The sequence below is a fragment of the Aulostomus chinensis genome, chromosome 11, assembly GCF_037954235.1.
Source record: "Aulostomus chinensis isolate RoL2024-O1b breed Wild chromosome 11, RoL_Achi_v1.0, whole genome shotgun sequence".
NCBI lineage: Eukaryota > Metazoa > Chordata > Actinopteri > Syngnathiformes > Aulostomidae > Aulostomus > Aulostomus chinensis.
The window spans coordinates 9,550,572-9,561,659 of NC_141330.1; the positions used below are offsets into that span (position 1 = coordinate 9,550,572).

At 41.9% G+C, this 11,088-nt stretch overlaps 1 protein-coding gene across 1 annotated transcript; it reads right to left on the reverse strand.

Annotated features, from left to right (window-relative positions):
- Positions 1 to 78: 78 nt before the first annotated feature.
- On the reverse strand, positions 79 to 6,195 carry tnfrsf1a (tumor necrosis factor receptor superfamily, member 1a). Its single transcript, XM_086218230.1, has 10 exons — positions 6,032 to 6,195; positions 3,539 to 3,631; positions 3,302 to 3,410; positions 3,080 to 3,205; positions 2,827 to 2,982; positions 2,671 to 2,749; positions 2,057 to 2,112; positions 1,168 to 1,346; positions 964 to 1,081; positions 79 to 868 (listed from the first exon to the last, which is right to left on the reverse strand). The coding sequence occupies exons 2-10, from the start codon at positions 3,596 to 3,598 to the stop codon at positions 570 to 572; spliced, it is 1,182 nt and encodes a 393-aa protein (XP_086074356.1). The 5' UTR covers positions 3,599 to 3,631; positions 6,032 to 6,195; the 3' UTR covers positions 79 to 569.
- Between the last annotated feature and the right edge of the window lie 4,893 nt (positions 6,196 to 11,088).

Consider the following 11,088-nt stretch of genomic DNA (forward strand, 5'->3'; position numbering starts at 1 on the left):
ATTTTATGGTACACTCAGCTACCAACACCTGAAATCTTATTGCTGAATTCTACAAATAGTTTACAGTTAAATCAGAAGTTCTCTTACAACCTTTTTTATTCAATTTATATTAGACACATTTTTTAAAAAAATATAAAAAAAACAAAAACAAATAACAGATGCTGGTGGCCCAGGCTATTGGCAGTCTTACTATGCTAACCCAGTGTTGGTTGCAGCTCCATAGGTAATATACAAAGATGAAATCAAAACATTTTTCACAACAACAGTTTTTAAGTTGTGACAAAGCATATACATGGCTTAAAGTTCTTAAATGGCTGTGCAGCACCAGTGCAAATCTCCTCTTTCTGTGTCCGTCCCAACCATGAAGCTTTAGACCCGTGGCTCTCAGTAGTTTAACCCTGTGATCTAAGGGTCGGCTGAGGGAGCGCTAGGATCCTCAGTTACACTGGTCGGATGCTGTGCAATAACAGTAATGCTTTGGTCCATGAGCTGTTATTGTGTTCATTTGTCCATTTGTGAGTCTCTGAATAGATCAGTACTTGGTTTCATGCTTGGCACAAGTTAGAGAATTAATGAATGCTGTACTTTGTCTCCAGTTCTTCAGCTGCCCATCCCAGCTGCATCTCCCTCAGTTTATCTAACAGCTCCTGTAACAGCTGCCAGTGCAGGATGCCACCTTGTCCTCCTCTCCCTGCTGTGGTCCCTTTCTCTGCCCACGTTCGTAGCATCTGGTAGTGGGCCTCCTTAGTGAACCGATGATCCAGCTCGGCCCGTTCCACCACCGCGTCCGTCACACCGAGGGAACGCACGAGCTGCTTCATCTGTAGCACAGGTACTAGATCCAGCAAAGTGTAGATCAGCTCAGAGGCTGCAGGAGGAGGCGGGAGGGGGAAGAGATAAGGGTTAGCACAATGGCGTTCTCTATGTTTCAGCCAACACACTGAAACAGTCTGATACACTCACTCTTGATCTCCAGTGGGATACAGTCCGGCAGGTTGGATGACTCAGTTTCACTCATGTGGGTTTGGGGAACAGCCTTGTTGCTGTCGTTACTTGAGGGTTCCTCATTTTTACACAGAACCTGAAATGAGATGTGGTGTCATAATGGCTGGACATTAAGTTAAAGTCCATCCATTAGAGGAAACATCCTCTGACAGTTCTCTTTACCTCAAATGAGTCCGCTGAGTCCTCATCGGCTGGTTGGGAGGAAACTTTTAGGAATTTCTTTTTGATGAACCATTTTGTAGCTTTATGGGTTACGAGAATCACAAGCACCAGTGCAAACAGTGCCGTCACAACAACTCCAATAATTATGTTGGTAAGAAAACCATAAGAATTCCCAGGATCTACATCACAGGTGAGAGGGAAGAGAGGATTAGGAATATTAGGAATGGGGTGAACAATCTAGAAGCCACAATGTAAAAATACATCCAGTTAATTCAAATCTCTTTAACTTGTTTAGAATTTTTCCAGATTGTTTGTTTCATTTATTAAAAGTCATTTTTTAAGTTCAGAAGATAAATCATATTTTTAGAAAGACACTGAAATTGTAGGCTCTTCTATGTTTACAGCGTAAAACCATTGCTGTAAGAACCTGTTATCATTTCCACCACAAATCCATGACATCACAATTAATTCTGACTGTTAAAAGTTTTGCAGCTTTTTCAGTTTAAATTCCAGGAATTGGATCTTGTTTCTCATTACATTCTTTGATATGAAACACTGAATCGCAGCGAGACCGTGTAGCTTCATCCACTAATGGGAGTCAGATGGGAAAAAAACCCTGAATACAACCTATTAATTTCAAGCCTGGACACTTTTCTTTTCCTGCTTATACTCCAAGCTTTTGATGGTGTAAACTCATTAAGTGCAGGACTGCTGATTTAGACATGTGATACACAGATAGTTGTGCTCTTCACTCATCCAAACACATCCTTACTTGCATGTACCATGTATCTGGGTCTGGCTTAACTGGGCTTGCCTAGTCTTGTTTGTATCTGGCCGGAAAAGTCCCAGAATCACACCCTCTAACACATCCCTGCTAGAAGGTGCTCACCTGTTGTTTTCGTAGAAGGAAGTGTGGTGCAGTGGTGTTGGCACTTGGCTGTACAACTGTGGACAGGAGAGAGAGAGAGGAAGTATTAGCTAGAAGTAGCACATCTGAAGAGGAACTTACGGACGCGATGACCCAGACGTGTTTTGGAAGCAAAAACCGAGACAACTGCTGGTTACCACTTCATGTGTTTCACTGTCATAATTAGCTAAAACAAATGGTTTGTTTTTTTTAAATCCGCTTTTCCTTATATGACACAGTTACAATATATTTTGTAACTGTTTCCAATGTATAGCAATATGAAATGAACATCACATTAAAGATTCATATGTGATAGGACCACATTGAAGCTAAGAGCTCTACACAAAAGCCCCGGATGCTGTATACTCAACAAATCAACACTCATTTAGTCAGTGGCACAATCTCAGTTTTAGTGTTTGGTAACTTCCTTTTTCTTTTGCCAGCAAATGGAAATGTTTAACAAAGTTGGGTTTATACAGCAAGTTTCAATTCAGCAAACCAACTTCCTCGTTCAAAATAAAGTCATCGCTGACAGCAGCATGAGAGCGAAGCTTTAAATTTTTTTTTTTTTTAATAGATATAAACGGCCCACTCACTTCTTACAAGGAACGCACTCCCTGTCGACTCTGTAGAAGTTCTCCTTACACTCACACACCGTATTTTTCTTTGGTGTACCTGTATCAGAAGCATTATATTTAGAAAATGCATTCTCATGAAATGTTTATGAAGTCTGAAAAATTCTCAAAACTTACATGGCTCTTTTTGCCTTTCATCGGGTCCACACGGAGTGCATCTGTGACACTCAGATGTTCCAGAGTCGATGACAAATTCATAGTAACCATCCTCACAGCGACAGATAGTGTTTTGGTGCCTCGCGCATTTCGATTCTTCTACCTCATGCTTTAATGCTGCGATAAAAAAAGAGAGAGAGAAGGAGACGATTGACTGATTAATTTAAAACGGATGCATTAGGTGAAATGACTTGGGAGAAAAGAGTGGCTTTACGTTTGCACTGTTTGCAGCGTCTACAGTTGGGGGTGGAGTTCATCTCATCCAGGTACTGATTAGCTGGACAAGGGACACAAGTGCTCCTCTGGCCCTCAGCTTGACACTTTTTCACCAGCTTGAAACCTGGATATCGTCAACAATTCATGAAAACGTGATTAAGAAATGAATGAAGAGATTTAACAGAAGACTTTTTTTTTCCAAAAAAGAGCCACGTCATACCTGGGGAGCATTTGTTGCAACATATTCCCTTTCCAGCTGAATAATCTCCATGTGGACATGTCTGCTCCTCTGTAGGTTGAACCAACATCAGACTGGGCACAAACATGCACTGCAGCAGATAAACTGGTGTTAGGAGATTTGTTGTTGTTGTTGTTGTTGTTGTTGTTGCAAAGATCATAAAAAAAATCAAATTCTCTCTCATGTTTTGTTTTTTTGTGAAGTACTTCAGTCTCTCACCATGAGGAGCAGTATTGTGCCAATACCGGCCATCCCATTTTGCTTTCCTCCCTTCATCATCTCACAGGTTTAGATTAATCCATCTGAGGCCACCTGCAAAGAAAACACTCTGTAATTAGGCTCAAACCTAGAGACAGTAGACCTCAGCCAAGGCTGCTTTTTCTTTTTTTTTTTAGTTTGAAACAATGGGACACCAAGTTTTATGGGCTCTTCCTAGGAATATCCTACATTCCTGCACTGAGTTTCCTGGAAATCAGTTGACAAAGAACGAGACCGACAGGCAAACAAACAGATGAGGTTGAAAAGATAAACTCCTCAAAGGAAGAAGGAAAAGAGCGACAGGTTTGGAATCAAACGGTTTCTCCTGATAATGAACCTTTTCTCATCTTTTTTTTTTAAACAGGGTTAGTTGTTATGTGGAACCTTGCCACCAAATGATGCGGGAAACACAACTCATGGATCCACTCATCATGTCTTATCAAGGACCACTGGCACATCTCAGTGCGGTGAGCGTGTGGGTGACAGGAAACCTCCACAGATGACGTCTACCAGACTCACCGTGAGCTGAAACTGTGGGATTTTGACATGTTTTTAATGCGTGACTGCGTATTGTCTTCATCACCCAGGTTGCATTCATGACTCTGCAGTTCGTAATAAAGTACAGTCCTGTGCGTGAGTCATTTTGTTTCAACAACTTATTGCAGCATAGGGTAAAGACCGCTTGGACAGTTTATCTCCGTAAAGGTCGGGGTGGTGGTGGTGGTGGTGTTTGGGGGGGGGGGGGGGGGGGGGGGGCTGTTACACCTTCCCACAATCCACTGCAGACATGAGTTTATAAAATGATGTGGATAAATGCAGGGATTTAGATCTGGAAAGCAGATTTTGTCACAAGTGTAGAAAATGAGAACGCATCCACTTTAAATTGTTCAGCCGGGATTTCGAGTTGGATGTTTCATCATTTGTTGACAAAGTCAAAAACCTCTCTCACAAGTTTGATACGTCTGTGCTCTCAGGCCTGGCTTTGCCCTCTGAATCGCCTGGTTTTGTATTTCAGCCATGGGTCTGATTTGGGGAACAACTGGGTCTTTCTTCTGGTGCCAGCCTCAGTCAAAGTTTTTGATTTTTTTTTTCTCCAGTCGGGGTGAGGGTCAGCAAAGCCTCTTGAAATGTTTGTTTTCAGGAGAGGCAAATATTTAGGAATGTATTCACTAGGAGCACTCAAGCGAGGATTAAACTAAGCGCCAGTAATGAAAACCTTTTTACATGATTTATATTTAAACTTCCGCACCACACATGTATTAGGGCATACAAAAATACTATTATTCCTGTCTGTCTTATGGTTTACAGCAGTTGTGATCATTGATGGAAATGATCTTGCTGTATAAAGTGTTCGAGTCTCACAAACATCTGTTTGCCGCGAAGTTTATTTCCAGCAAAGATTTAAAATACAGAATAAAAATCCCACCGGCTTGGAAACCCTGGCAATGCTAATTTCTGCCTTGGCCTACAAATATAAATCCACCATCAGAAATCACACTTGCTGCTGCAGGAAAATTTAGACTTCAATACAACAGGCAACTCTGATCTAACCAGTGACCTTTGCCCTCAATTCATATTTGTTGTCAAACTGATCAGCTTCCAGCGTCCGGGCGGTAAATGATCCGTCATCACTGAGATTTGTCTTGTCAAACAAACGTAACTGCAGCTCATCGCTTCGTTGTGTTATTCAAATCATTAAACAACACAAGGAAAAGTCAACATCAAGTCCTTCTCCAGGAAATCACGTTTCCATGGCCAAATCTGACGGATCTGTCTTATACTGGCAGAGGCGATAAACATCTGATCAGAAGAAATATCGACATGGTTTGAGAATTTTAGTAAAACTCTTAACATAGAAACAGTATACTTTTATAGAGTTGTTTTACTTTTTAACTGCAAAGACAACAGTTTAGCTTTCGAATCATATGAGCCAGATGATTTATTGGCGAATTCTTGGCTTCATATTTCATAGCAATTCCAACTATTTAATTGTGGTGCTCGAGAGAAATACTACTACTTTTCCTTTATACAGAAGATACAAATATATTTTACTTTCGAAAGCAGAGTGACCTTGTAAATTTGTACATGTCAGATGGAGTTAATAACCCATTTTACAGAAATTCGAAACCAAAACACAATTGGAACCAAACCAGTGGTTCGGGAAAGTGGCCGTGCGCCACCTTTCACCTCCCTGTCAAACACAATTTGACATTTAAGGTAACTTCGTAAAACATCTCTCAAAAAATCTAACCGATGACTTATAATTTAACAGGTAATGGTGACGTATTTAAAACTCAAAATACACGTTGAAGATGTTTTTGATCTTTGTCTCCTTTCCGTGTTCTCGCTGGTTTCATTCTAACTACACCGCATGACGCCCACTGACGCCTCAAGTCTGATATGAGTCTTCCGTTCCCACAAACTGTCAGGCAGGGATATTTTACCGTCACCTACCTGGACAACCGCAGCTACAGGTCGAGGAGGTCGCTATAACTTAGGTCCATTACAGGAGTGAATATTTCACTGATTTAAGAGTTTGTGTTTTCCTGGGAGAAGACGGCGCTGCCGCGTTTCCCTGCTGAGGTCGAGCGGAACGGAGGCGGACTCAGACGGGAAATGGAACTGCGTCACGAGGCAACAAAGAACATAAGACATTCCAACTTGTCCAATGAGCTGTGTGTATACACAAACACACACACACACACACGAGCACGCACAAGCACGCACACGGTCTCAGGTGAATATCTTCGGGTGAGTCACGGTCAAGAAATTCTCAGGATACCTGCCAACAACTTCTTCATTCATTCTTTATCAATCAGTGATTGGTCAGTGATTAAGAGACGCAGTGTCACCATAAATGACCTGTCGTCCTTTTCTGTGTCGTCTCTGGATAAGTTAGGTTGTTTTCTCATGATAATAGGTTAATCTCGCGAGAAAACAAGTCTAATAAGAAGCGAGGAACACAAATTTTACTGAAGCTAAGAAAGCCATTCTTCAAATTATTATGTCTCTATGACGGAAAAAAAACAATCGGGTTTTCTCCTGATAAAGAGATATTATCCCTTATTAATGACACTTAACAAGGTTGCAGCGGGATATGATCTCATTATCGTGACATAACGAGACTCATTTTCTCGCGATGACGAGATATTTTCTCGTTATAACCAGGCCAGTTTTAGGCCGACTTATAACAGGATAAATTATCAGAATGTCGAGAAACTGTGTCTCGTTATGTCCTGATAACGAGACAGTACATGGTTACCACGAGATAACAGCTCAAAAGAATGTATGGCCTCCTGGCCTCTGTATAAGTTTTCCCAGACTTAAATTAATTATGAAGACTATTAAAATGAGTGGATTATTTGATCGCATCATTTCAGCCTTCAAGACCAGCATCATAACTGTCACAAAGAATCACAACAGAACTGAACAGCTGATAACATTATAACTATACTTCAAGACTCAAAAAAGCATAAAATATGGCAACTGGACTAATCTCGTGTGAGTGGAAGACGTTTCGCCTCTCATCCGGGAGGCTTCTTCAGTTCTTTTTTGAACTTATTTTTTTTCTATGTATAACAAAGCTTGTTTCCTTGAGAGAACAGGTGACTTCAGGACAATTCAAACATTAACTTGGGATCTCTTGCATTGAAAGTAATTCTGAGCAAGGCTGTTCTTGGCTTCTGTAGTTTTTGGTTGTTGGAGAAATGGCTGGGTTTTATTTTTAATGTGTGGCAGAGTTAGCGTAGCCACCATGATTACATCTATGGTGGAGGTGTAATTACTGTACAGCATACAGCTAGCTGCAGAAAGCTGGTGCATTTTGGGCCTCACGTGATCTTGCTTTTACAGTACATGAAAGAGCGCACTCAGCAGAGAAGGTAGTGTTTCCTCAGAAAACCCACATCCTTCCTTCAAAGTGAACATGTCTTCATGCCTTTACTTCCTCTTTCTGTCTGTCTTCAAACACTGATCCACAGAAAATACATACCTGACATAGCCAGAACTTCGGTGCAAGCAAGCAGTCCCCGTGGTGAGTGAACAGCTCTGGCTGCTCAAAGTGGGGGCAGAAATGTATTTTAATGAGTAAATAGTAATAAAAAGCATGGAATCACTTTAAAAATGATACTGTGAATAACACCTTATGTTGTTTTACATTTTGTGAGGTAACAAGTTTGGACCCCGTGATGTTTCAAACCTCTGCCAAGTTGGGTTTTGTTTTGTTCTTTGAGTCACTACGTATTAGTTCCTCTGAAGTAATAACTGGACAATTTTTCTTGCCTAATCCTGCTACCTTGTGATAAACATGGTCAAAGTCATTTCAATACTTCTCTCACACAGTCATCCTTAGACACCTTATGAGGCAACACAAGATCTCAGAGGCTGCGCCTTTAAGATGTCTCAACTTTAAACCCATTTCAAATATGGGAAGAGGCCATGAGTTGTGGCCTGGTTTCAGTAAAAACTTGGCTCAAGAGGAGGCTGTGCACAACTCGACAGCACAATCTGAGATGATTACATCTGAACACGAAAAGTTATTATTCCCACAAGAGAAATTTCCCAGAAACCCATTAATCTGTCCATTGCAACAGATGAGACAGTCGCCAAATAGCTATCTCTTTTGCAGTAACACACGTGACAAACATGTCACATTATTCATGCAGGATGGTCCATCTTGATATGTGTAGTTAGGCACACAACATAAGATGACTTTGATTTTCCCGCCCACTTATCCAACTACATCTCTGAAACTGGAGGACTGTAAGCACTAAGTTCAAAGGAGAATGCCAACCTCTAGGAAATATGCTGATGTGTCACTCTCCTCCCTCGTCTGTGTGTGTGTGTGTGTGTGTGTGTGTGTGTGTGCAGTAGTCAGAGGCTAGCCAACTGCTAGTTAGCTTCGCACAATGAATGGTGGTAGATGGTAAGTGTTTGCATAGCATAACATGAGTCTAACTTGAGGCGAGTTGAACATCCACTAGTCAAGTCAAGTCAATTTTATTTGTATCGCCCCAAACCACAACAAAAGTTCTCTCATGACACTTCACAAGTAGAGCAGGTCTAGCATCACACTCCTTCAATGAATTTACACCCAACAATTCTCCATCAGCAAGCACATCAGGCAATTGTGGTGACAAAAACCTTCCTTTTAACAGGCAGGAACTTCGAGCAGATCCAGGCTCAATGGGGACGGCCTTCTGCTTTGACCGGTTGGGGGGGAAAGAGAGCAGGAGAGTGGGGCAGAGACAAAGACAGGTAATGGAGGAAGACAGATATATAGAAGGAAAGAGAGGGACAGAGATAAAGAGAGTGATAAAGGGAAGAGACTGATGGACAGATGGGGACGTGAGCAGGTGGGGCTACGGGTGGCAGCTTGAGCCTCTTCAGGTCTGCAGCCTCCTCCAGCAGCACCTGGGACCTGGGATGCGGGGAGCCCGAAGGCTCCAGAGAAGAAGACGTGTTAGTAATATGTATGAGTATGATTTATATATGACACATATAGGAGGACAGAGAGGAAAGAGAGGAGGAGAGAGAAGCCCAGTGCATCATGGGAGTTCCCCGGCAGTCTAAGCTTATAGCAGCATATCTAAGGGCCAGCCTAAGCAGCCCAAACTATAAGCCTGATCAAAAAGGAAGGTCTTCTGTCTGCTCTTAAAGGTAGAGAGGGTGTCTGCATCCTGGACCGAAACTGGGAGATGGAGACGCATAGCTGAAGACTCTGGCTCCCATTCTACTTTTACAAACTCTAGGAACCATAAGTAACCCTGCATCCTGGGAGCGAAGGGTTCCAGCTGGATAATAAAGGACTATGAGCTCTGTCAAATATGAAGGCGCCTGATTGTTGAGGACTTTGTGTGTTAGAAGGAGAATTTTGTTTTCTATTCTGAATTTAACAGGGAGCCAATGCAGAGAAGCCAGTACAGGAGAGACATGGTCTCTTCTACCAGTCCTCGTCAACACATGGGCAGCAGGATTTTGGACCAGCTGGAGAGTTTTTAGGGACTTGCTGGTGCAGCCTGATAGAAGGGAATTGCAGTAATCCAGCCTGGAAGTGTCAAAAGCATGGACTAATTTTTCTGCATCTTTTTGAGACAGGATGTGCCTGATCTTAGCGATGTTACGTAAATGAAAGAAAGCAGTCCTAGAAATTTGCTTCATGTGGGAGTTAAAGGACAGATCCTGATCGAAGAGAACTCCTAGGTTCCTTACGGTTGTGCTGGGGGCCAGGGTGATGCCATCCAGGGTACCTGTCTCATTAGATAGGGTGTCTCTAAGATGTTTTGGGCCCAGCACAATAAGGAAATTATGGGTCATCCAAGTTTTTAATCTCCTTTAGACAGGCCTCCAGTTTAGTCAACTGATTTGTTTCATGTGGATGCATTGAGAAGTACAGCTGCGTGTCGTCTGCATAGCAGTGAAAATTTATTGAATATTTCGTAGAGGAAGCAGGTATAGGGTGAAGAGGACTGGTCCAAGCAAAGAGCCTTGTGGAACACCATAACTGACTGCAGTGGTTTCGGAGGGATTATCATTAGTTAGTACGAATTGAGATCAACCTAGTAAATATGACCTAAACCAATTTAGTGCAGTTCCTTTAATGCCAATGACATGTTCCAGTCTCTGCAGAAGGAATGGTGGTCAATGGTATCAAATAATCTAAAATTACAAGATCTTGTAATTGTTATTTGGACATTATGGCATCACAGGAAGTTATGTGATGATGAGACAGATGCAATTCATGAGACAAGTTAAAGTTTTATAAACCAAGTGATGGTTCCCATATGAGGAATTCAAATAAAAAAACGTGTTAGTGATGCATTTTGCTATACTATCAAACTAGGCCAGTTTAGTAGATCCAAAACCACAAGACTACTTTCTGAAAAAAGATCAGTGGCCTACAAGTCAACACCGTCACAAGTATCAGTTTCAGAAGACTTTGAGCTGCAGGGTGGACAGGTTGAGCTTCAACGGAAAAAAAAAAGCAAAATCAGAAGAACAGGCTTCGTTAAAGTATTTGGCCAATGACATGTTAAACATTTATCTGGGAATTTTGTATCGTCTAAACAGCAATTTTTCACCTCCTCGTGCATCAAAACATTTCTCAGAACAACTTTTATCTTCTAGCTCATCAGCTTTCTGTAAGACTAACAGGATGATGATGAATGGGCAGCATATCATACTTTTTCATCTGACTAGACAGACGGATATAGAGTGAGAGAAAGCACCAGACGCTCAGAAGCTGAAGCGTAATTTTAGATGAAACGACAGCAACGGAGCCTGTGGGAAAAAAAAAAGTGGAGGCTACAGAGGTGATGGGAGGCGGGCATGATTGCCGTATACAGAGACGAGGGGTCTCTGTGAAAACAAGGACACAATAAGCGAGCAGGGCATGCGATTTTAAAGACTCGAGCAAAATCTTCATGTTTCATAATTAGTCATCAGTCCTCACTGATGAATAATCCCCTTACACACTTCGGGTACTTGACTCAGTTTGGCAGTTAGAGGGTCCC